Source organism: Dasypus novemcinctus, chromosome 5 (genome assembly GCF_030445035.2).
Source record: "Dasypus novemcinctus isolate mDasNov1 chromosome 5, mDasNov1.1.hap2, whole genome shotgun sequence".
Taxonomy (NCBI): domain Eukaryota; kingdom Metazoa; phylum Chordata; class Mammalia; order Cingulata; family Dasypodidae; genus Dasypus; species Dasypus novemcinctus.
In genome coordinates, this window is record NC_080677.1 from 111,347,980 (window position 1) to 111,373,545 (window position 25,566).

Below are 25,566 nucleotides of genomic sequence, written 5' to 3' on the forward strand. Positions count from 1 at the left end.
GAAGGGGTGTGGCTCCTGAGTGTGCGAGGGTGCACTGTGGTGGGCATGTGTGAATGTGGGCTGTTTGTGAATTACGGAGCGCACGTGCACGACTGTGAGCACGGCATGTGTGGGTAGATATCTTATGCCTGAAAATAGAAGATAAAGAGCTGGGAAAGGGTCAGAGGGCTCTTCCCAGTGAAACTGCAGTAGGCAACTCTTTTCAAGAGTTCCATAATTACTAAAGACTTCACAATTGCTGCCTCAGGCTCATCCCTGAAAATACATATAATTTTGCCTAGTTATGGGTGCTCAATTCTTCCTCATATATCCACGCTCCAAGTTTAAGAAACGTTGGCAAAAAAAAAATTGGCAATCTACAAAATAAGTGTGAGGGCTAAGAATGAATGGTTTTTCTAAACAATCTATAGGATGGCTTCCTCCACTTGCAAGTCTCCAGCCTTTCCCAGAGAGGAGCGAGACAGTTGGGCATTCTGGCAAAGTGGTACATGAGCTGGTCCTAAGTCGGTAGCCAGCTTTGGAACCAGAATTCTCTACTTGGTTTCTTGTCCAGAGGAATGGATTTCAAGGGGCAGTGGTCCTGCTTGTGGCCAGAGTGAATTTTTGAAATTCATGGTCAGAAAAGCAGAGTTCAGCAGAAAAATGGGGGGGATCTTTGGGAGTTAAATTATGCAAGGAAAATTGACCTGGAAGGCTCTTTTTAATTGCAGGTAAGGGAAATGATTCAATAAATTTGGATAGTTTAATTGTCCAAAGGGACATCTGCTAAGCACAATCTAATCATTGTATTTAAGTATAAATGTATTCACACTCTTAAAGAAAACTGAAGTCAGAGAAATAACATTTCCATTAGTGCTCAGCTAATGGAAGCAACTGAACAATTCTGGTTTCAGTTTTAAGAGCAGAAAGCTAATCACAAGAAAGAAAGCTAATAAAGGATTTAGTTCTGTTTTTTTAAAATCTCCAACACTAAAATCAGCCCTATACTATATGTTTCACACATTTTCTCCAATATTAAGCAAGAAGAGACCAATAGTTCTTTAAGTCAAGAAACTTCTAGCACATTATGGGTGATAAATTACATATCTCTTGAACAAATGCTGATGTTCACAGTAATAATCCTTATGGTAAACTGTATTATTGACAAAATCCTCTCTGCCCTTTTGTCCTTTTCCCTCCCTACTCCCCATACCAGGCCCATTCCTGTGGGAGTGTGATATTTCCCACCCCATTCACTTTGGCCAAGAAAACATGAGTGGCAATAACATGTGCTGCTTCCAGGCAGAAGTGCTAACGATGATTAAAGCTGGGTGATTGACCTGTCCTAGGTAGAGGTTGCTCCTTAGCTTCTGTCCCAGAGAAAGGACATTCAGCTGAGCTGCTGCCAAACCGGGGTACAAAGGGACATGAGCCAGAAGTAGACTGTGCTGTAAGTCACTTAACTGTGGGGGTCATTTGTTTCCAAAACATAAGTTAGTCCAAGCTAGCTGATACTATCCCCAGATACTGCAACCCCAACAATCAATCTTCGAATACGATTTTTTCATTGAGCATTTGTCACCTTCAGGGCAGCACCATCCCAGGCACAAGGGAGTACAAGGCTCCCGCTGTAACGGTACTGGCAGTCTAATTGGGAGCGGGTTTAGTCATTACTGGGGGAAAATGATCCAGCTATAGCAATGAACTGTATTTTCATGGAAAGAAACTGAACACATTCTTTCCAGAAAAAAAATTCAGCTACACAAGTTGAGACCATCTATTTCTTGTCGTTTCTGGGTAATCAAAATATGACTGGATAAAAATTCAAGTTGATAAAATGAATACATTATGGGGCTAGTCATTTTAAAAAAGAATTCTTTGTTTTAGAGCCCTTCAGAGGGAACTCAAAGGAGTTCCCAGCAGAAAAACTGGGACCAAGTAAAGCAATGTGGATGGCAGAGGTTTCAGCAGCCAGAGAGCAGCCCCAAAGAAGGGGAGCCTATGAGGTGGGGGAGACCCCTGAGCCAGCACTCACTTCTCATAGCCCCACCTCTTGGCTAGCTTTTCCTAATGAGACCCAGACGAGCATCAGCGGAGCAGGATGGGCTAAGAATCGGCTTACTCTTTTCACCTTTGTGAACCTCAAACTCTGCAATGAGCAATGGAGACAAATGCCACCTAGCAGTGTGGTGCCAAGGGACAGTTGTGGGGAGGGAGGGAACTAGAAGGGGTTATTGTTCTTTATAGATCTTAGCATTCTTTCTAAAGGGGAATGGATCCTTCTCTAAATTTTAGAACTATGCACATGCATCTTTTATTTTTCTCCCCCCTCCCTCGATTGTCTGCTCTTTGTGTCCATTCACTGTATATTCTTCTGTGTCTGCTTATATTCTCATTAGGTGGCTCCGGGAACCAATCCAGGGACATTCCGGAGTAGGAGAGAGGTGATCATTTCTTGCACCACCTCAGCTCCCTGATCTGCTGCGTCTCTTATTCTCTTTCCTCTGTCTCTCTTTTTGTTGCGTCATCTTGCGCGAGTTCTCCACATGGGCCAGCACTCCTGTGTGGGGCAGTACTCTGCACAGGCCAGCACTCCACACAGGTTGGCACTCTGCATGGGCCAGCTCGCCACATGGGCCAACGTGCCTTCACCAGGAGGCCCTGGGCGTTGAACCTTAGACCTCTTACATGGTAGACAGAAGCCCAGTTGTTTGAGCCACATCCGCTTCCCTATGCACATGCATCTTGAAGGTGAGGCCTCTTCATCTACCAATTTGTCCCCTCAAGTCACAAAATCTATAATGAAATTGTGAGGCCACTGCTGCCTCAAGGTAATGTTTGTGAGTGTGTTTTCAGTAAGTTAAAAAGCACAATACTTTGTAATGCAGGGGAAAAAAACACCAAGAGCCAAGAGGGTTAAAGTGAGAAAAATACAGGGACTGAGAATAGCGGAGAAGCTCAGGTTTGGGGGGATGCACCATCTTCCAAATGAGTAAAGACAAGGACCCTGAATGATCTGCAACAGGAAAAATCATCAAGAAACATTCCTCACTGTCCCACAGGCTGTTGGAAGAAACAACTCTAGTGAGAAGCCAAAAGACAAAGAAATGACCAAGCCTGTCCCAGGCAGCAGGCCAGGGGTAAGTGGAAAAGCACAGCTTGTCTGTATCCCAAAGAACCTGGCAGCCCTCCCCAGGGCTGCCACCCCTCACTGTGCAGGATAGGAGCTCCAGGATAATTGCTCCTCAAGCAGGTAAAGGCCTATGCAGGGAGGCTGGTGAAGGGAGAGCAGCATGGTTTCTAGGTGGGAGCCTCTTCCTCACTATTTAAACATAGCTAGGGCCCTTGAGGATGCAAAATGTGAAGGCTCAGGCAGCACGCCTGGATGTGGGTGAGGGGCAGCAGGTGCTGGCTGCAGAGCTGAGCTGGAGGACCTGGGGCCTAGGGCCTGGGGCCATTTACACAGGCGGGTCTGCATGCAGGGAGGGCCATGGAAGGGTGGTCAAGGGTTTTGGTTTTTTTAAACCAGGACAGTGAGAGGACTGAAGCCATTTTAGCAAAATTAATCTGGCACAGGTTATAAGACAGACTAAAGAGGAAAGAACCTGGGCGGGGGGGCAGGAATCCGTTACAAGAAGCCAAGCATGAGCATCGAGGCCCTGAACCAGGGAAGGGACAGTGAGAATGAAAGGAAGCTGACCAGGGAGTGACAGCCTCTGCTGGACCTATCCACAGCCCCAGACCCAAGAAGAGGATTGCATGACAATCAATATACGGAAAGTAGGTAAAAGGCCTAGAACAAGGCCTGGCACCTCCTGGGTGGTCAAAGCATGCTAGTTCTCTTCCCAGCCTCTCTTCTCTGCCATCCTGAATCTCTAGGAAAATGAGCCCTTCCTAGGCAGGCAGGTGAGGCCCAACAGAGCCTGAGGAAAGGCCGCGCCAGGGTCCTCATCAGCCACTTACTGGGAGCTCGTCTCTCTCTCTCTCTCCTGGGCCACCAAAAATCACCACCCTCTCCCTAAGAAGAATAGAGCACCTGTGACTGCCTCCTCGGGGCCCTTTGGTCTTAGCCCCATGGGGAGCAAGCAGCCATGTTGTGCGATTCCCTCACAGAGACGCCCGCATGGCAGGTAACCGATGTCTCCAGCAACACCTGCCGACAGCCACGTGAGTGGATCTGGACGAAGATCCTCCCCAGTTCAGCCTGGGTTCAGCAGCCCCAGCCACAGGCGACCTGAGAGAGCCTGAGGCAGAGGACACAGCCAGGCCATGCCCGGATTCCCAATTCACAGAAGCTGGGAGATCAGAAACATGTTGCCCTGCAATAGAGAACCAAAACACCCGTCTCCTGGAGTAGACCAGAAGTTCGGAGTGAATGTGCAAGATTTGAAAGAGCTCTTTTCAGAAGTCACTGTGAATGCCTCAGTGAAAAGAAATGCCGTGACACCACCAAGAAGCAGGCCCAGTGGCCACATTCATGGGAAGCCACTTGAGAACAAGCAGGAACCATAACCAGGCCCCCAATCAGAGCTTCAGCTCACGTGCTGAGAGTCACTCCAGCTGCCTCCCCATCAAAGTGGCTGAGGAAGCTGCAGTGATTCCAGGTAATGAAGGCCTCGCCGAGAGCTGTCGGTGGTATCCACATAAAGGTTGCATTCTCCTCTGATCCAGATTCTAACAGGGACCAGCCCAGCAATAAGGGGCACCATTTACAGCTTGGGTCCCACTTCTTCTTGCCTGCTGCCTCCTCCCCCTTCCTCTTCTACACCGTGTCTTTCATCCTTTCCCATCTTTGTTGTCTTGGTTACATGGCCAGACTCCTGATATGCTGCTAGTTTTCATTTTAATGATATGTTCTTGTAAAGCACAATATTTTACTTCAATTGCATGTGTCACTGGATAAATTCCTTCAGCGCGTCTGACATTTGTGTATCAGCTGACTGAGTGTGCGCTGTGATTTGGGGTGTTTCTGCAGCACTTCTTTCAGTTTTAATGCCTTCGCATTTTAATTTATGATCAGGATCTTTCTATACAAATGTGTATATACATACACATATGATTCAAAAAAGTGGCACATGTATCAATAAATCCTAAATTGGCAAAGCTCATTTGAAACTATCTCCTTAAATCATGTGCACTAGCAGTGATCACTTTGGAAGACAGAATGGCAAGTGTTCTCGAGACCCAAGGTCCTGGGGATCTCAAAGTGCATTTCAGGAGAAAGCTGGGAGGAGAATGAGCCTTTGCCCCAGCTCTTGGGGGCAAGCTGCCTTGAAAGGAGAAAGGAGCTGGAATAGAAGATTGAGTGTGAGGACACCGTCCATTGTGCCTGCTCAGATCAGCTCCGAGTGACTGCTTGAGATCCCACCAGTGCCACACAGGGACATGCGGAGACCATGAACAAAGCAATGAGCATGAGCAAAGAGTGAGGAAGTAGGGTCGGTGGGGGCACAGTTAAGTGAAAAGGATGGTGGAGTAAGGGCTGAACAGCGGCAAATTCCAAGAAATGTATCCAAGGGGCCATTAACCCGCTTAGCTGCTCTCCATCTCTACCCAGGGCACGGGCCAAGGGCTCAAATCCCAGCAGAAGACATGGAAATGTGGTGGGAGGAAGGGCCTGGGAGTGGACCGGTTGGCACGAGGCAAACTGGGTCTGAAGGACAGGGTTAGGACTTCAAGTCTGGAAGGACTCTTAGGGGAATGGCCATTTCTCCATCCTCGGTCAGGAGAAGGAAGGGGAAGGAAGCCTCAGGGGCTGTTGTGAGTGAAAATGCAGGTCGCAGAGATCCTTCTTCCTCAAGCCTCCACCTCACTGGACCCACTGGTTAAGATCGATAAAGGCTGAAAACCTGCAAAGCCAGGGGTGGAAAACGTAAAAACAACACAAAACAAATGAAATAACAATGCTTGGGAATTAAAAATAAAAGTAAAAATAATGGAAATTTCTCAGCACCGCTTCATTCTCTCTCCTTTCTGCTGGTGCCTAACCACATGCAAACCAGCTGGGGCCCTGATTTGGGAGATGTGTACCATAACAGAACTAATTGAGCAAACCCTACATCAAATGCACTCATCCCCCATGCCCTAATCCCAGGATTTCCAGTCAATTTGGAGTTCCAACACCATATCTCTATTTGATTTTGTGATACCTCCATCCATCTGGAGGGCTTTACGTGGCAGGCATTTATTTTTTTAGTCAAAGTGGATTAAAATTTCCAGATGAATTTTAAAAGAATTCCCAGATACATTTAGGAAGTCACAAAGCTGGGGCTGCTGACCTCTGAGCTGGTATTTTCTTATGACTCAAGCATTGCACGCATGCACACACGCGCACACAAACACACAAGCATCTGTTCCTGAGGACCAATGTTCAGAAGGTCATGGAGTCCCTGGTAGGTCCCCCTCAGCCACCACTTCACTTCTGGCTCGTTCCCCTTCAGGGCCCACAGTGTGAGCCCAGGGAATACAAGCAAATCAATTTTAAAACAGTCTCTAGAAAAAAATAATAATTAGGGTGATTAAGTTCATCTGCATGACAATTCCTAATAAAAATGATTCTCAGGTTCTATATTCCTGTGGAGTCTCCCTGCTGACACAATACCCAATTCCTGTAGAGAGAGGCTGGATGGCTTGCCATGTGCACGTGGACTACCGCAGGCTGATAGCAGGGCCAGCCAGAGTTCTGCTTAACCAACACCCACAAAACACCCAGGAAAGATGCAATCATAAAAGGAACAGGGCGATCCCACCTCAAGTGGAAGCTGATGATGTCCTGGCTTACACTGAACATTAGTCTCTCCCGCTAATATCAGGTAATAACTCACTGATTACCAGCAGCTATAAAATATGATCGCTTAGTGACAGGAAAGCAAGAGGCAAAAGCAAAAGACTGTGAAGAGGACTCCCACAGACACATAGGCGCAAAGAAAGCTTGTCCTTCTGAGGCCACACTGATTCGGTGACCTCAGCTTAGGTTGGAGGCTTTCAAATTTCTACAGACACTCTGAAGCAAATCAAGAGGGTGTTTGCCTTGAGATTTTACCTGCCATTGAAATGTTAACTGTCTGTGGGTTATTCCTAAATTCCTCGGCACTGCCTGATGACTGCAGCATTTATATGCCATATTTCTTGACAGCACATGCCTTTAACACTCACCCTGGGAAAATGCTGCCGATGCCGTCCATAACACAGGTGCATCAGAAAACATAAAAGACAGCTAAATTAGCACTTTACTCACCTCCTTTCCCTCTGCCTCATGTGATGTGTGCACTAAAGGAGTGAAATTACTGTCATCAAAGGCAAGGTTGCAAATGCTGGGGACCCACACTTTTCAAATAAAATGAAAAGGCAGTAATTTCGAGGGCAGCCCATGGATAGCCGCAATGTAGCTCCTGGACCCCCGATACCACAGCAAACTCTCAAGTCCCCCCCTGCCCACCTACTCCATTCCAAGTCCCTCGTCATATTGCAAAGAAACTGTGAAAGGCCCTTGATACACACAGGAGATTATTACAGGGCTCAGAGACGCCAACTCTGTAATTATGGCTGCAGTGTGATTTCCATTATTCTCACCCCTGGTTTCAGTAGCTCAAAAAACTTCCCGCAAAATCCTCGTGTAGCCCCACAGCTTTTCATGGCTGGGCCTCAGCCCAAAGGTGAATTTGGTCCTGATAACCTCTGGGAAAAAGCAAGTTCAAAGTTATTACAAGGAAAGGGGAGTGGAGCTCAGCAAGTGAGGGGTGGGGGGAATCTCTATTGTTGAGAAAAAATAAATAAACGGGCCACTTTTGCTTTTTATTATTTCAAACAACAGACTTGGTGGCCCAGCCTTCCTTTCCCAACTTAGACTGTCCCCCTGGGCCAGCCGTGCTGAGCATGCAGGAGTGGGAGCTGGGCTAGAGCAAAACTATTAAAAGGCTGCCACTCTTAGCCTATGGAGCAGAAAGTTTGGTTGCCCCAATGGCCTGGCTTTCCCCATGAGGGCCAATGGTTCATTCCCCTCACACGACCCGTCTGCTCTTGCCTCTCAAATATTTATGCCTCACCAATCCCACCATTATTCTGGAAATTAAATTTAATGTCCCGGGAGGCTAAAACAGAACTGCTCTTATATAAACCCACCAAAGTAAAAGACAAGAAACGCCAGCCTGTGGTTTATTAAGCTCCAAGCCCCCTGGTCAGGTGTTGCCAGTCACCGACCAACTGACTGAACTCTGGGGACACTTCGAGGCAAAGGTTCTGCTCCTGCCTGCCCCGTGAGGGTTTTCTCTGCACGCAGTTCGCTTGCCCAGGCTCTTGGGGAGATGCCCTCACCCCCACGGTCATGGAGATGTGCTTGCACTCTTCTCTCTCCATCAGGAGATAGCCTGCCACAGGTGAAAGAGCCAGTCACTGTCACCTCAGTCCACGCTGTGACCAAGAGCATGTGTTTGCAAGTTGATTGTCTTGGATTTAGGATGGGCAGGAAACATGGTTTTTTATCCAAGAGAAAATACCTACCTGTTCTGTTCTGTGCACTGAACTCTCAATATTTATTTCACCGACACCATATTCCAATGAGCTCAGACAATGCCAAAAATATTAGATTCTCAACTTGATCTTGCCAGTAAGTAAATGACCCTCTGGCACCTAGTAGGAAATTCAGTGAGTAGGAATCCTTTAGCTCAATGGGTCAGTTTCTTCCCTATAGCACTGAGAATAGGATTTTCTAGAGAAAAGGATGCAAACACCTGTAAATTGCCTTGCTTGCTTATTTACTCTCAATAGTACTCATTCACCCATTGGACCAGGCAAAGCATCTCAACATACATATCATTTTATGACTCATGTATGATCATGACTCTGGTATTTAGAATTCCCTTTCCTAGCAAACTGTCTTCGTCAAATCATAACGTAGAACTGAGCAATCTAAGCAATGAACAGTAGTGTCCACAGGTCCATGTGCTAAAGCATGGGCATGTCTCTCTTTGGTGCATACCTACTCTTGCTTAAAACACACTTCCAACAAGTTTGGGTATCTGATTTCCAATCCCACTGAAAGCTGGAAGCTGCAGACTGTGAGAGGTGGAATGGAGCTGAAGTCCACCAGGAATCCTGACACATCTAGAAATGATGAGTGACAATATGCACTGATGACAATCAGGCATGGGCTGTGTGTAGGGACAGCACAACTATGGCTTGCAGCCTCTTCTCTGAGCACCCATGAAATATCAGTTCAAGACACAAGCAATAATCGTAACAAGGAGAGCAAAGCAGCAAGAAAAGATTCAATTACATTTAATGTATTGTTTGCAGAAAGGCAGGGAACTATGGAGTGTATTTTGGAAAGATGTGTGGATGATAAACTATTTTTTAGTTTTGACACTTAAGGCAGTGTACTAAATTCAGGTGATTACCTCTTCCTGGGCAAGACTAGACGTGTGGCATGTCATGCAGCTTATCCTTACAAAGTGCCAGAGTATTCACCAACATACATTTTCTTTTCCAGTTTTTACCCATGTAGCTTCTCCCCACCCACATGCCTGGACTCACACACTCTGTTCACTGCCTCGCACCCTCCACTCTCTCATGCTCCAGACCCACTGCCTGCTTGTTTCACAAAGATGCAAAATGTCAAATAAAGAAATGCTTGCTGGGCTACTTCATCCTAGGGTGGTAGAACAGGTACAGTCTTCTGGATTTGCAGAGAACACTTCCCGTGGAACATCTGAATGGAAAGCCCAGATGTACAGCAAAGAGAAAAATAGGGATCAATTGTCAGATCAGGTAGTGGCTCTTTACTCAGTCTGAATCCCCATGATGTCCAGAGGATTCCAAGGAAGCCTAAGCAACACAAGCATGAGCTACACATGCAGTTACCAATATTTCTCCGACAGAAAGCAGAGCCTTAAGAAGCCTTTTAATCCAATCTGGGTGGGCATTGTCTGGGCAGAGGTAGGCCATGTGGCATTCCTAGATGGTGGGGTGCTTTCAGCTGAGAGACCAAGATAGCAGAGTGCCTCTGAGGCCTCAGGTTTCTAGGGGATAAAGCAGCAAAGTCCTGGCCACAGATCACACCACTTTCCTACCTTAAGCAGTTTCTATGCTCCCACAGCATCCATGGTTTGCTCATCCCAGGACTTGGCTCTTGGTTTCATGAGCAACTCTAACAGGTCCTGTACTTTCCTCCATCTGTTTCCCCAAATGGATTCCAGATGGATGCATCAGCCAGAAGGGCTGGAGCTAGAGGTCCCCTCCCCACTTCCTGCCTTTCCCCAACCACCTAAGCCTAATAAAGCCCTTTCCTTAGGGCATAAACCCAAATTAGATATGTATTTCATTTAGAATTACCCAGTGAGGCTGGGGTCACACCCGCTAATGCTCATACCCGCTCTAGGGAAGATGGGAATGCACACGCTCTCCCAGTCTGATTTCCCACAACAACACACTGCACAAAGGCAGAGAAGGGACAAGGTCACCACTCACGACCTCGACAACATCTCAGCTCAAATCTCTATCGCTGGCCACCATGTTCAAGGTATTTAGAAAGTGCCAAAGTGAGACAATATCCATCCCAGTGGGGTTAGACTGTCTCCGCAAGGAAAAAACGACTGCACCTCATTCCTACCTTCTTCAGCTTGCCACTCTTGGTGCCCACGAAGGCCAGAGAATGATTCTTATAGACGTACGCGATGACAGAAGTCATCCGGTCCCTGTCCTCTGTGAAGACAGGAATGCCCCGCACCATCTCAGACACGCCCAAGGGGGCATTCATATCCAGGCCACAGAAGTTATCGTCGATGGTTAAGAGCTGAAAATAAAAAGGAAGAAAACTTAGAGAAAAATTAGAGCATCAGGGCACTTAGCAAAAGCATTGGGTCAGAGAATTGGAAAGCTAGCAGAATCCTTAGAGATGGTGGTACAAGTCCCTGCTTTTAGACGTGAAAACTCAGCTCTGGAGAAACTAGGTACCCTGCCCTGAGTCACCTAAGAAAGGAGTTGCCAGACTCTGATAAAAAAGCACAGATTCCCAGAGTCTCCTTTCAGCACGAGAGGCTACTCCAAAGCCTTTCTGCTCCTCCTCCAACCCTAAAGAGGCACCACATTGGTCGTTTTGACTGCCCATGATCATCATCACCATTGAAAAGCACTGGCCAGGACCCAAGCTGCTCTTGGCTGGGCATGGACTCCAGACAGCTCTGCTAAGGCATTAGATGAATGTGGTGCCCTCATCTACTCACAGCTGAGCAGGCTCACTGGTGAGAACTCCAAGTCTAGAAGAGCAAACTAGAACTATTAATACATGACTAACTCGAAGCCAAACTCAGCATGTAAATGCAATGCCTTCCCCCCAGCGTGGGACATGACACCCGGGGATGAGCCTCCCTGGCAACGAGGGACCACTATCAACTACCAACTGATGATGCAACTGGAAAATGACCTTATACGGAAGGTTCAATGCGGATCAGCAGAATATCCATGTCTACATAAAATACCATGACTTTAAAATGCTGTTTGACCTAAAGTAAGGGGGAAATGGAAAGGAGAAATGAGTTTATATGGCTACGAGTTTCTAAAAAAGAGTCTGGAGGCTGGCAGAAGGTTTGCCCTCATGCACAACTGAGCAGAGTCAGAGAGACAGATAAAGCAGATACAACCCCCAGATATTGGTTCCTTTGAGGGCTAAAGAGACCCATGGGAGTTATGGTCATGGCTGATGGGGTTAACTACCAGGGCAGATGGCCCCTCTTTGGAAATGGTGTTTATGTGTGATGAATCTGGACTCAGATGGGATCTCCCTTCATAAGACTTTCATGCTAATGTGCTGGAGGTGCAGTTAATGTTGGGGTTTAAGATATATTTAGGGGATTTGAATCTCTGGACTGACAATGTGATAGCCAGATCCTGAGCCTCAACAGACTCCAGCACCTACAATCTGATTTATTGGACTTACCACACTCAGCTAAGATGGAGGTGAAGAAGGACAACCACCACACCATGGAGCCTAGAGTGATTACAACTGAAAATGGGAGGATTGCATCCAGCATCCAGGTGGAATCTGAGCCTCCTCTTGACATAAAGGTGCAATGGACACAACCAATCCAGTGTCCACATAGAAGAGGTGGCATTGGATTGGGAAAAGTGGACATAATGGACAAAGGGTATGGGGAAAGGCAGGAAGAGATGAGAGGTGGAGGCATCTTCGGGACATGGAGCTACCCTGGATGGTGCTTCAGAGGTAATCACCGGACATTGTAAATCCTCACAGGGCCTACATGATGGAATAGAGGAGAGTATGGGCCATGATGTGAACCAATGTATATGAGGTGCAGAGGTGCCCAAAGATGTACTTAACCAAATCCAATGGATGTGTCATGATGATGGGAACGAGTGTTGTTGGGGGGGGGGAGAGGGGGGGTGGGGGGGTGGGGTTGAATGGGACCTCACATATATATTTTTAAGGTAATATTATTACAAAGTCAATAAAAAATAAAAAAATTAAAAAAAAAAAAAAAAAAAAAAAAAAAAAAAATACATGACTAAGAGGATCAAGACAGAGGCATGTTCCTAAACAGAACTCAGCAGGCCACGGGTGACGCCTCACTATCCTCAATCTCTGATTCCCTATTTCTTCTAGAGCACAGCAAAGAGAAGGCAGCACTGGGGTTTTGTCATACCTACACCAGCATTTCCCTAAGTGCCATCGGTAGAACCCAAGCCCCCTGAGATACTTCACCATAACAGGGCTCCTTGAGCAAATAACGGTGGGACACGTAGCATATTCTAATACCATCTAAGATAGTTGTAATGATTGGTTACAGGAAAGTCTGAAAAGTCTTTTTAAGAAGAATTATATTTAACTTTATCTCAGTCTTTCCCAAGCATTATATTTCCTAAACCTTTTTCCACCAAAATGCCTATTAACATCCCCTTAAAAAGAATATTCCCAGAATACCTTGTGGGAAACACTGACCTGAGTCTTGCTCCAGACTCCAGGAAGTACAATTTCAGAATTGAGATAACTAATAGGAAAGGCCTTCTGGCCGGTCTTCCTCAAAGTGTTTCTGGCTGAATAGCCTCCAAGTCCCCCATCTCAGCAGAGGGGTTTACAGTTAGGTTCTGCTGTACTGGGAAGGGACAAAATCTATGAGTGGCTGGGGAGAAAATCTACGAGTGGCTCCCCATCAAGCAGCTTCGGTTTGGTACACCTTTAGAACCTGACCCTGTGTTTCCCACTCTCTCCTAGAAGAACTGTGTGGCCTTACAATAGTTGCTTGGTCTTCCTGTGTTTTTATTTTTCACTCTATAAAGATGAAGGAAACAATTCCAGCTTTTTGATGGGCTACCATAAAGTCTATTGAGCTCATGCCTATAAACATCTTTGGAACTTTCAGAGAAAGGAATGAAATAAAATACAAGGTGTCACTTTTTTAAAGGCTTCGCTCCAGCCAAAGGAAAAGGCATCTGGAGAACAGCAGGCAGACTCTTGCCAGCAGAGCTGTGTGAGAGGCCAACTTGGAGCTTTCCAGGGCCCCAGGGGGCTCCTTCGCCCCCTCCAAGAAAGTGGGGAAGGGACATTGCCTACCTCAGTGGGAAAACATGCTAAGATCGAAAGCCTCTCTTCTCCTTACCATGGCGGGGGGCAGTCGGGGTTCAGAGGGGGAGCATGTAGGCAGGCCTGGGGGGCACATGCAGAGCAGATGTCTGCTCCATGCCATTGGTGGCCTCTGGCCTCTCTATCGTTGTCTGGTATAACAACTCAGAAGAAACACAACCCCCCCTAAAAATCTATAGGAGCCAAAGACAAGAAGGGACTTTCAAGGTCTAGTCTGCTCTTCATCCTTCCATCCTGATATGAGAAAATGGGGGACGACACAGGTGGTGGAGGTTGAGAGGGATGGACAGAAGAGAGGATGGAAAAGGCAAAAGGAAGATGCTGCCCTCTCCCTGCTGGCTGTATGCACAGTAAACGGCCAGGCATTCGGGGGCAACTTAGGGCTTGCTGGGAATCCACGTGTCCATTACACGTTCTTGCCTCTGGCTCACAAGGAGTCTGTGTCCCTGGTTTCTTGGGCCTAAACTGTGCTGCAGGGACCTCTGTCATCAGCAACGAATCTTTCCCACTGTGACCCATTTTTCCAAGTTGATAAGGCGAATGAGATTGTCCACACTGCCCGGTGGCAGGGGCGGGGGGCAGGAAACTGAGGCAGGGGAATAGGCAGTCCATTCTCCAGTTTCCCCCCACCCATGCCACACACACACCTCTCATCCCCCAGAATTTGCATTTCTAAGAGGGCAGAATTGTTCTTGGCTGGGCAAAACATAAGAAAATAAATAAACAGCCACCTGCACAAAGAGAGGGTGCATGCAAGTAATTACATCATTAAATCATTTGTTCCTCAGGGGTAGAAAGTCGGGGACCTACCAGTCCCTTCCTCTGTGGCACGTGTGCAGCAAGAGGCCTGGATGAGGAAGCTGAGAAATCCCAGGGCTCTGCCCTGCCTTCTGCTCATGCCAGCTCCCTGCAAGGCCTCATTAGGAGGCAGGGTCTCAGTTTCCTCACCCATAGCCTGACAGGTCTCAGCTGGGCCTCATGAAGCGGCCCGTCAGATTCAAGGGACAATGATAGTTTCTCCCTAGGCTTCCCATGGCTCAGTTTTTCCTCTCTGAGTGGGGCCCCAGGTGACAGGCTGATAACCAAGCACATATCTACTCTGTGGACACCAGGCCCCAGGGTGGCAGAGGGGTTGGGGAGGACACATGTCCACTCTTGCCCTGACCAAGCCCTCCCCTGGACCCCATCAATAGATTAGAGCTGCAGCCAGAGGAGCGAGCAAGGGTTCAGCCATAATCAGGAGCCCAGCTGCACCCAAAGTTCAGGGCCTCTCACCTCCCGTCACTTCAGAGAGCCGCAAACAAGCTGCGGCCGCTGCTATCACGCTTGTTTATTAGAGAGGAACTTCCTTCTTGGGAGGAAATAAGGGTCTATTGCATGGGAGTACATGTGGTGCCATCTTGGGCAACCCTGTCTACAGACCTCAAAGCCTTAGGCAGAACCACGCCCTCGGGGGTTCCTATCAGGACAGTGAATCTTCTGTCCTCCACCTCTGAGGTCCTCATGGAATGACCAAGGTGTAAATTCAGACCGGAGATGCATTCAGTTTCAGGGACCATGAGCTCAAGGACAGGGGCCATGTGTTTCTCATCTTAAGGGCAGCCTGTGGCTATGGAAGAGACTGTGTCCCAAAGCTAAGCTAATTGGCCCACAGGGGGACCCTCAGCTTAGCGCCTGGCTCATAATAAGTTAACAAGATATATTTATTGAAATGGATGGAAGGATGGATGGATGGGATGGAAGGAAGGATGGATGACTAAATTAAAGCCTGAGTCCTACAGTGGCTAACGGTGTGGAGCTAGAACCAGAGTGCCTAGGTTGGAATTCCAGCTTTGCCACTTAAAGCTTTATGACCTCAGGTAAGTTATGTAACCTCTCTGTGCCTCAGTTTGCCATCTGTAGAATGGGAATGATAATAGCAGTATGCATTTTGTAGGGCTATGGTGAAGATTAGACTGATTTAGCATATGTAGAACAATGTCTGGCACTTAGTAAGTGCTATGTGTTAGTTTTTATTATTGTTTGTCATTGTTAAACAACTAAAATAACCCTTGCAAGTCTCAGCATCTTGGAAGAGATAGATGGTGCCTACCTCAGAGATGTGTTATCAAGATTAAGGGGGCTAATGTTATCAAGATTAAATGGCAAAGATGGTACTTCCCAGAATCTTTCAGGATCACATAGATGTTTGGTCAATGAGGCCAAATGAGGAAACAGAGGACTGGGCTAAGATGGAAAAGACAGGACAAAGCATTGTTCTCAGGCCAGCAGCATCAGCAGCTCTGGGGAGGTCACAAGATATGCAAATTTGCAGGTCCCACCCCAGACGTTCTGAACCAGAGACTCTGGGGATGGAGCTTAGGATCTGTATTTTAATAAATGGCTAGGTAATTCTGATGTACACTGAGGTTTAAGAGACATTGGCCTGTATCACCCACTGGAAGTCCCTCCCTAACTGAAGGTGTTTGGGAACCACGCCATGGAGGGAATGGCATGTGACAAGCATTCCCACTCGGGAGCAGGACCCACTCAGCCCGGATGCAGAGAAGCCCCATGGCAGCCTCCCCACGGGCTTGTGGAGTGGTGGTGTTGGAGGTGGTGTGGGCAACAGGAGCTGACACTCCAAATTACAATCTAATAGCTTACCACGCTTCCCTCGCGCTGCAGCGGCAAAGGTTACCGTGCAATTACATGTCGCTACATACAAATGACAGAGCAGTTACGGTTACTTTACCAATTACAGGGAAATTGCTCCCACTCTGCAAAGGGACTGGCACTCTGCAAAGCTCTATCATCTCCATGGAAAGGGGAGTTTAAATGCTGCCAGCATCCATCCTCCGGCAGCTTCCCTAGGCTCAAGGACAGAGTGACAATGCCACCACCACAGGCCCCAGAAGTGACTGATGATCCTGATGGAGACTCCAAGAAGGGCAGAAGGAGAGGGCAAACCTGGGAGACAATGAGGGGATCTCCCCTGGCCACCCAACGCAGGCACTGATGGAACACTCTTAAAGGAACTAACAATACCCCCAGGAACCCATCCCAATCTGTCTTCAAGGCCAAAGGTAATGAAATGGGTGAAAACCCGAGATCACTGCTCCTTCTAGCTCACACAGAGCCTGGCCTAGTTCATGCTCTAACCTGTGCTGCCAGGTAGAGCAGTTTGAGCCCAAGCCCTCTGTTGCCCACCTTTGCATTGACCTTACAATGAGCCTTTAGTCTGGAAAGGTCAGAACTTGGCCAGAGCTCAGTGGTCTGAGTACAGCACTAATGAGCTGAAGGTCACCAGTCCATGCCCCTGTGGGCCAATTAGCTTAGCTCTGGGACACAGTCTCTTCCATAGCCACAGGCTGCCCCTCTTACCCCAGGCAGCCACTGTTTACAAATATCCTCAACTGATCCAAAAATGACAGACCGGGTGAGCAAGTGAGCCCTGATGCGAAGCACTCCGTCAATCGTGAATGCACCTGCCCTCCTGCTCTGGGCCAGCAACAGCCATCTCTGAGTCCCAGGACGGAAAATAGAAAGTCAGATCTGGGGCTCCCAAGATGTTTTGCTCCATGGGAAGCTCCTGTGGTCCAGTGAAGAGAGGAGGCCTTCCATCTGTAAGACCACCTCCTGTGTCCTTCCGGAAGGGGAAAGCCATTGTCCAGCTTTACTAGAAGAATCTTTTGCCCCCTGATTCCACCCCCAAAGCTGGGGGGCACTCCTCCTTTCCATTATACAAGGATGAGGGCATCAGAGAGTCACTTAATCTCATCCATGTTGGTGGTCATCTGGGCTTTTAGTAAGGTCTTTTTCCATCAAGCTTTTGTTCCCTTAGCCTAGGGGAACCCCACGTATTCAGCAGAGGAAATTGAGGTGTTAAATGATGATAGTGCCATTTACTGTATCTCACTTATCAATTTACTTAAGATCATTTATGAAGCACCTACTTTAGCATCAAGCCCTAGGCTAGGCCCCAAGAATCTAAAGATGAAAAATTCCTGCCCCAAGGAACTGCCCCTTTCTGGAGGGGAAGACATGCTGAGGCCAAAGACCAGACAAGGCCATACAGGACTTGCTTCAGTGAGGGCCCCAGAGCTGGGGGAGACCAAAAGGCAGAGCCACCCCCAGCCTGGGGAAGCAGGCAGGGCTTCATGGAGAGGCAACATCGGTGCTCCACTCTGAGTTCTCTGTGTGATAAAAAGTACACTGCAACTCTTTAAACATCATGCTATTTCAGAGAAGGAAAATAACTCAAGATCCTAAAATCCAAAGTCCCATTTTATGGAAGAAGAAATTGAAGCCTCAAGAGTGAAATGGCTCCACCCCTAGTTACGTGTCAAGTTACTGGGAAAGCAGGTACCAGAACCCAAATTCCCAGTCCAGACGGAAAAACCCTGACCTTAAGCAGGAGCTTTCCCCAAAATTGCTAGAGGGTGAACCCAAAGAGAAAATACGTCAGAATCAAGAGGGGAGCCAGGAGACTGCTTTGGAAAGGACCCCTTGCCCACTTTTCTTCCTGCCATCCAGGATTCACGCACTCCCCTTCTCTGACCTCTGGAAGTCTGGAAGTAACAAGCACTCTTTTCCCAAGGGGGCCCTGAGACAATCTTCAAAGTTGGTGGCACCTCCTTCCCTGGGTCTATTTGTCCAAAAGGCAAGTGAGAGCTGAAGTTTTGAAAAGAAATACAAGTTTGGACAAAAAGAGGATGAAAGCTCATGAGGTGCCACCTGATGTGGAAAAGAAAGGTCTTTAGATTCTCCATGCTCAGCAGCCTTAAATTTCTTCCCATTAATTACACTTACACTCACACACACAAGCACATGCACCATGAGCTGACCCTAGCAAACCTTTCCTGGAAATGGGGGATCAGTGAATTGCACGTGTGGGATTTCTTTTTAAAGGGAGATATTGATCAGATAAGCTGTAATAGCTCATGTCTAAATACAGATTCCAGTTGCAAAGCTTCATAGTACAGGAAGATACTGATCACCCACTTATTGGGAACCATATCTCAGATAGGATTGCTGACCCCTAAGGAGTTCATAAATGCACCTGGCAGCAGGGCCTGATGCAGGGAATGTATCTACCCTTTGAGATGACTCAGTGAACCCTCCAAAGGCAGGGGAAGTGGGGAGCAGAGTGGGTGCTTAGGGAAGTAGAAACATCTTGGCTTAGGTTTCACCTCATCAGAAAGTCTGTTACTCTGTAAAATACTCCCAGGAGTTTGAGTGCTCATTTCTACATCAAAGAGAGAAATCAAAATATCTGACGGTACATGTCTCTGATTGTGCCAGTGTCCTGCAGAAGCTTTCCTGTCTTGTCTATGATTTCTAGCCCTCTCCCGGAGGTCTGCTTGTGGCCCGCTCTGACCCTATTGGATTGAACTCTCTGGAGAGCCAGAAACAACCTGCAATAAAGGAAAGTTGGCTCCAGTACCCTGGCTGGGAGCATGGACTAATGGAAGTGGAAAGCGTGAATGAAGGCCTCATCCACTTAGTTACTAATGCATTATCTCAGAATGATTCTTTATTGTGTCTTTCTCAATGAGATTGTAGGGAAAATGAATGTGTACAGAGAAGGAGGGAGAGCCAGCAAACCACAGCCACAATAACCTAGTTAGACAAACACGTTATTGAAGGGGCTTAGTGAAAAGTGTCTCAGGGTTGAAAAAACAACCCAACAAATTATAGCTAAGGCTCCCAAGAACCAAGGGCCCTGTAACTAGGCATCTCAGAAAAAGGAGAGGGGTACCGAAAAACAGGGTAGAAGGTCATCAGATTTTAGGAGCTTTGCATGCATGGCTTCTGATGTAAATATTCATTGAATTAATACACCTACCTACATATGGAACAATGAAAGCAATTTGCAAAAGGCAACCCTTGTTTTTATACTCCTTTCAATATTTCCAAGTGTGTTTAGAGACCATCTGTGGCTCAACCCCACCAGACATCTAAAAGGTTTTTCACTCATCATGATAATAAGCCATCCTTCTAGTAGGAAACTACTGCCACTCATTTGAACTGTTGTCCCAGGAGAGGGACATTAGGCCACAGACAGTTTCTGCAGTCCCTGCTGTAACCTGTAGCATGCTCTAGCAATGCAACCTCCTAGGAGCCACAGAGCACTGCAGTGAAAGAGCAGCTCCCACTCAGGACCCCGGGGTTTGAACCCAGGACCTTCTCCTCATTAGTTTAGCTGCTGAGAGCCCCCGTGTACATCCTCTGATAAGCTGACAGGACAGGATGTAATGACCTGTGGGGGAGGGGGTCTGGGCAGGACAGAGATACGAGGCCAACCTGGCAAGAGAACCAGAATACAAACTCCACTGGCCCAGTTCTGCAGATGATACCACACCACACTAGTCCGGCAGCCCCTCGAATGCAGCTGAAATGGGACTCATGGTAAACCCCAGGGGAGAATTCTCAGGGTCACGAATGACACCAATTGAAACCCACCCGGGAGCTGCCTTTCCCCTTTAGTGCCTTGGCTTTGGAGGCCCCCAGTGGCTGCCTGTCAGGAGAAGAGAAATCCCACAACACCTCTTCATCCCAGCTCCCAATTCCCCCTTCCAGACAACCTCAGCCACCATCAGAACTGTAACTGAAGTGGGGAGCACCACAGTGATTAAGTTTGTGTGTTTTCTGACGGGTGCTGGGACGCAGTGGCCTCGCTTGCCAGGCTGAATGACGGGGTAGGTCATTCCCTCATTAGTGGGAATAAATTTTATTAGCCCCACTCTTGTTGCCGTGTGTCCTCCTCACTGGCTCCTCAGGCCTGTGTGCATCTGGATAATGTTGCCTGCATGCGGGATAAATCAGCTGAACAAATCCCATTATATTTTGGAACGCTGACAGAGATGCAGTAATGACACCGAGACCGGGAAAAGACGCGGGCTTTCTTTACCCCTGCTGGTCCCGTTTCATGTACGTGGACAGCATGTCGGGCCAAATCCACCGGGGAAAAAATGTAAATTGAGAGGCTGAATGGAGAAGAGCATCCTTAGTTGTTGTCTCCTTTTTTCTTCTCGCCACCAACTTTGGTAATGAAAAGAAAGGAGCTCAGTTTGCGGGTGTGGAGTCAGCCCCTTCTGCTTTGCAAAAGCTCAGGGACACCTAAAGATAACAGAGGAGAGGTTCTATCTGGAAAAATCTCCTCTCCTTCAACTGCCTGAATTTAGCATTCACAGTGCATGCAGTATAAAAAGGCAGGTGAAAGGGGCTACATTTGCAGGGCCTGGGATATTGAATATAACTTCTGGATCCAAATCATTCCACAGCAGATATCAGTGGAAAAAGATGCAAGTATGAAGCCACAACAGTAATAGTAAGCCCCTTTCTGCCCCATCAGGTGGTTATTATAACCAAAGGAGAATATATGGGATGGTGTATGAAAATGTTGTGTCCCACAAATACAAAGTGCTTGGGTAGCTATCATTATTTATTAATAAATAATGTCTATGTATTTTCTTATGAGTCTCAACACACTTGATTAGAGATGATTTTAGCACCTCCTTCATGAAGATAAAATGTATAAAGCAAAGCAAAAGGGAAACTGCTTGCTATCCCAGTTGTATCTCAACACCTGGCTAAGACCCAAAGGCCCAGACTCCCAGGCCAGTATCCCAGCCAACACGCCTCCCAGTGAGGATAACAAGAATTGAAGGAGGGACTCAGAAGTCCAAATTAGATTGTTAAATAGGGCTGGCCTCTGTGCAATTGAACAAGAGGCTCAATCCATTTCAGCTGGCCACTGGCATACAGGATGAGGCACGCGCATGTGTTCATGGCAGGGGTTTAGGTGTGCAAAAGAGAACTGTTCCTGTATTAGCTGCTATGTGTAGTTTGTGGATGTGAAGGAAAATAAGCCACAGAAAGAGAGAGACAGCGTGAGCCTATGAGATGACAAGGGACAGAATGTGAGTGAGCGAGTAAGAAGAGAAGAGATGCAGAGATGACAACAGAGAGACATAAGTGAGGAGGAAAAATATACACTGAGAGAGTGAGCCAGCCCTCAAGGATGGAGAGAATGCATGTGCGTGCACGGGTGTGTTTACACATGTGCCCACCTCGCTGCTGGGGTTTACAATGTCTCAACCTCAGGCCATGGCATTGCAAGGCCCCATGTCCTCATCATCCTCTCAGGAAACCTGTGCTGAAGTTTCTTGGCAGGTGTCTTTGTTAAAATGCTGTATGTGTGATTCCTAGGCCCTGTCACTCTCCCTGCTGATCTGACACTCAAGGTGAGCATCGCAAGGGGACATGTCTAGCCTGGGGGGGGAGGCCAACCTGCAACCCGTTCTGTTCCTCTCGCCAGTCCCAGGACACTACTCAGTGCTCGGCCACCTCCTATGCATGCACACTCAGCTGGGAGTGACTTCATTCCAAAACCTCCAGGCCAAAAAGAGGGAAGGAGGTGGCCTTTCTACCTAAAAACCCTCAGATCAGGGAGGAGGGCTGGGAGAGGAAAGGTTTGACTCTATAAAGCTTGGGGCTGTGATATGGCAGCCACTAAAATGCAAAGGAAGAAGTCTGGGGCATGGGGTCAATGGGATGTGAGTGGGGACTGCTTGGGCCAGTGCGAAAGGAGATGTGTGGCCTGTGAACTTACTGGGACTGGAGTGTAGCATATGGTGGTAATGTTTAATGGGCCATGGCACATGGGAAAAATGTAGTGGAGCTGAAAGACGAGAGATGGTGGTGGTTTCTCAAAAAGTTAAACATGGAATTACCACTGGCCTTGCAATTCCATGCCTAAATATGTGCCCCAAAGAACTGAAAACAGGGACTCAAACAAGTACGTGTTCCTGCATGTTCACAGCAGCACAATTCACAACAACCAAAAGGCAGAAACAGCCCAAATGTCCATCAAGTGAAGAATGGATAAACAGAGAGTGGAATATCCATACAGTGGAATATTATTCAACCATAAAAAGGAATGGGATACCAATACACAAAACCTCCAAAACATTCTGCTAAATGAAAAAGCCAGACGTAAAAAGTTACATATTGTTTGATTCCTTCTATGTAAATTATCTGGAATAGATCAATCCACAGAGACAGAAAGAAGATTGGTGGCTACTAGGGGCTGGAGGGAGGAGGGGGGATGGTAGACACCCCTTAATGGCTACTGGGTTTTACTTTGGAGTGATGGAAATACTTTGGAACTAGATGGAGATTGCAGTGACACAACATTGTGAATGTACTAAATGCCACTGAATTGGCCACTTTAAAATGCTTCGTTTTTTGCTACATGAATTTCACCTCTTTTAAATTATTTTTTAAAAAGAAAGAAAAGGGAGGGGTGGGGCAGGGAAGAGGGGGAGTTCCTGGCCTCAAAGAGGACTGTAACAGAGCAGAAAGAGAAAACCTCTCTTAGCACCATAAACAACAGGATACAGCCCCACCGAGTCAGAGCTGCGCTTCCTGCTGATGGGGAAAAGAAAACACCCCGAGCAGCCTAGCAGAAACAAGCCTGGGGACCTGGGATGGCTGCCTGGTCATCCCGGATGCCCACTCACGTGGTGCTGCAGGATCCTCGGCGCCAGAGGAACCTAAGTGCCGTCCAGCTTGAGTCGGAGAATGACGCCATCTCCTCCCCAGGCCACCGTGCCTGGGGGCACCAGCGGACAAAAGTCCACGATACCCCCTGTTGGGCATGATGTGAAGCTCAGTCTCTTGTCCCTCTGCAGACCGTGTGGGACTGGGCAGAGTGCGCCAGCGCTGGCATCACCCAGGAGCTTGATCTAGTTGTGCTTCTCAACCAGTGGTGTCTGGAAATGGAAGCAGCTTTTCTAGTTCTTGCAACAGCTGAAGGGGTCGTACCTGCACTTAGTGCTTTAGGACATAGGATCCTAAATTCTCTGCAGTGCTCAGACAGCCCCTGCATTATGACTTGACCTACCACAAATTCCACTAGTCCACTCCTGAGAAGTACCAGTGGGAGAAGCACCATGATGAGTAAGTTCCAGACTACTAATTACCCAGCTTCAAGTGAAGTGCTTGGCTTCTCTGGGCCTTGGTTTCCTCGATAGAAGACGATGTCTACCCTTTCTCTTATCCTACAGTACTGTTGAGAGAGTAAAAGGAGGTGATGAAACCCCTGGCAAAGTGTCAGGCACCCTACGAATTCCTGAAAGTGCTATTATCAGGCAGCTTAGCGCCACTGCTCTCTGCTCCCACCACTTGGACTTGACAGGTGTGAGGTGGTGATCTTGGATAAAGGTGCCTACCCCAAGGACCAAACTTTCTATCAGAAGATCATTCTAAGAGGGAGGCTTGAGGGGAAGATTAAGAAGCTGATTTTCGCCTCACTTCCATGCCACCCTCTTTGACCCAGCCTTATCAGCTGATATTGCTGGACTCGTCCATCCGCCTCTCAAAAGGGCTGGGAGCTGACACCCTGACCTGCTCAGGGCACTGGAGCATGGCAGAAGCCACAGGCAGTGGACTCTCCAGCCATACAGCCAAGTGCTCCAAAGAGGGCTGGGCAGCAGCATTCCAACAGGACTTGAGAGACAGCCTTTACCAGGGCCAAACAACAGAAGCAGAGAAAGAAAATCATCATTAGCCCACCTGAATGTTCATGAGCAACGTAGCCTTGGGTTGGTATTTGGTCTTCTGACCCCCAAGACAAACTGGAGTCCCTCTCTGTGACCCTCCACATGCCCATGTCTTCCCAAGATCTTGTGTGCAAATTTCAGACACTAGCCCATCTGGTCTTGGATACCTCTCTCTATTCAGGCTAGGAAAATCCAAGGCACAGGAACAGAAAGGCCCAGAAGGCAAAGGTAGAAGCTGCTCCCATGCACTGCAAACACTAGAAAATGCCTCACTTCTTTCCCACCTGGGCAGGGATTTGCCTTTGCAACATGCACGTACATTCCCAACAATAAAGCTCTCCTGAGCAGGCCACTCCTAACCAGCCAAGGCCTTCTCTCTAACAACATGGATAAAAACACCATGGATCTCTCTGGGAACTGGTGGGCTCTGACCTCATAGCCCAACACCTCTCCCTTCACCTGGACACCAGGCTCTGGCCTACCAAGTGGTTCCAAGGATGTCCCCTGGCATATTAGGCCAAGTCACAGAGGTGTTCTCTGCCCCATTCCATCCCATCCTCCCAATGCACACAGCCAAAGGGACGGCTGGCACCTACTGAGGTGTCAGGTGACTCACCCTCTGCTGCTCACTGGGGCCCAGAAGGTCTATTACTCCATGCTCTGAGTTCCAGAGGCATGAGTTCAGGGGAAAGAATGTGGACAAGAAATGGAAGGGGCCCAGGAAAGCTTGAAGAGTACAATGGGGAGAGCACGCTAACTTAGAGAACAGGAAAACAAGGAGCACAACAAAAATTCATTGCTGGTCATATCCCCTTTTCAAGCTCTTCTAGTCATAACTATGACAAAACCACCCCCACCCAACAAACACAAGACCCAAAAGTCAATCTCCTGGGTCATATCCTTCCCACTACCACTTTCCTACAGGTGAAACATCACAGGAAAGATGTGATTCACCCTGAGCTGTGAGCCACCTGAGATTCCATTCCCACTTCTCAGGCCTCAAGGGAATCTCAAACTCAGAGGCAGAAGAGAACGCCAGCATTTGTCTCATCCATCCCCTGCCTGTCGGCAGAAAAGGAAAAATGAATCTAAGCCAACAGACTGAATGTGTGGAGGGAAGCTGGCTTCACAAGCAGGGTCGTGAGCTTCCCATCAGGGCAGCTCAGGACTCTGACCTGGCCGAGGTCAGGTGATACGCGGTGGTCTGAGCTGAGTCCATGGCCATAGCAAGTGGACTGGAGCAAAGCAACTCAGGTATCAGCCTAATCAAAGGAAACGGATACTGTGCTTTAAAAGCCAGCATGGCCTTTATGGGCTGGCTGGGGAGACTGTCCCAGCCCTGTGACGAATTTCTGGCCTCCTTTCTGCTCTCAGCCCTGAACTTACCTCTAACTTGAAAAGGCTAATGAAAGCCAAAAGAAAAATCAAAAGCCTGTTATCTGGCTC

The 25,566-nt window shown here is 47.8% G+C and overlaps 1 protein-coding gene across 2 annotated transcripts in view; it reads right to left on the reverse strand.

The window, feature by feature from the left end:
- The window catches only part of PLXNA4 (plexin A4), a 465,144-nt gene that overhangs the window by 351,065 nt on the left and 88,513 nt on the right, over positions 1–25,566 (reverse strand). For both annotated transcript variants that reach the window (XM_071215277.1, XM_058297369.2), the window contains exon 3: positions 10,586–10,768. In XM_071215277.1, the coding sequence (XP_071071378.1) occupies positions 10,586–10,768 (183 nt within the window). The remainder of the gene's footprint in view (positions 1–10,585; positions 10,769–25,566) is intronic.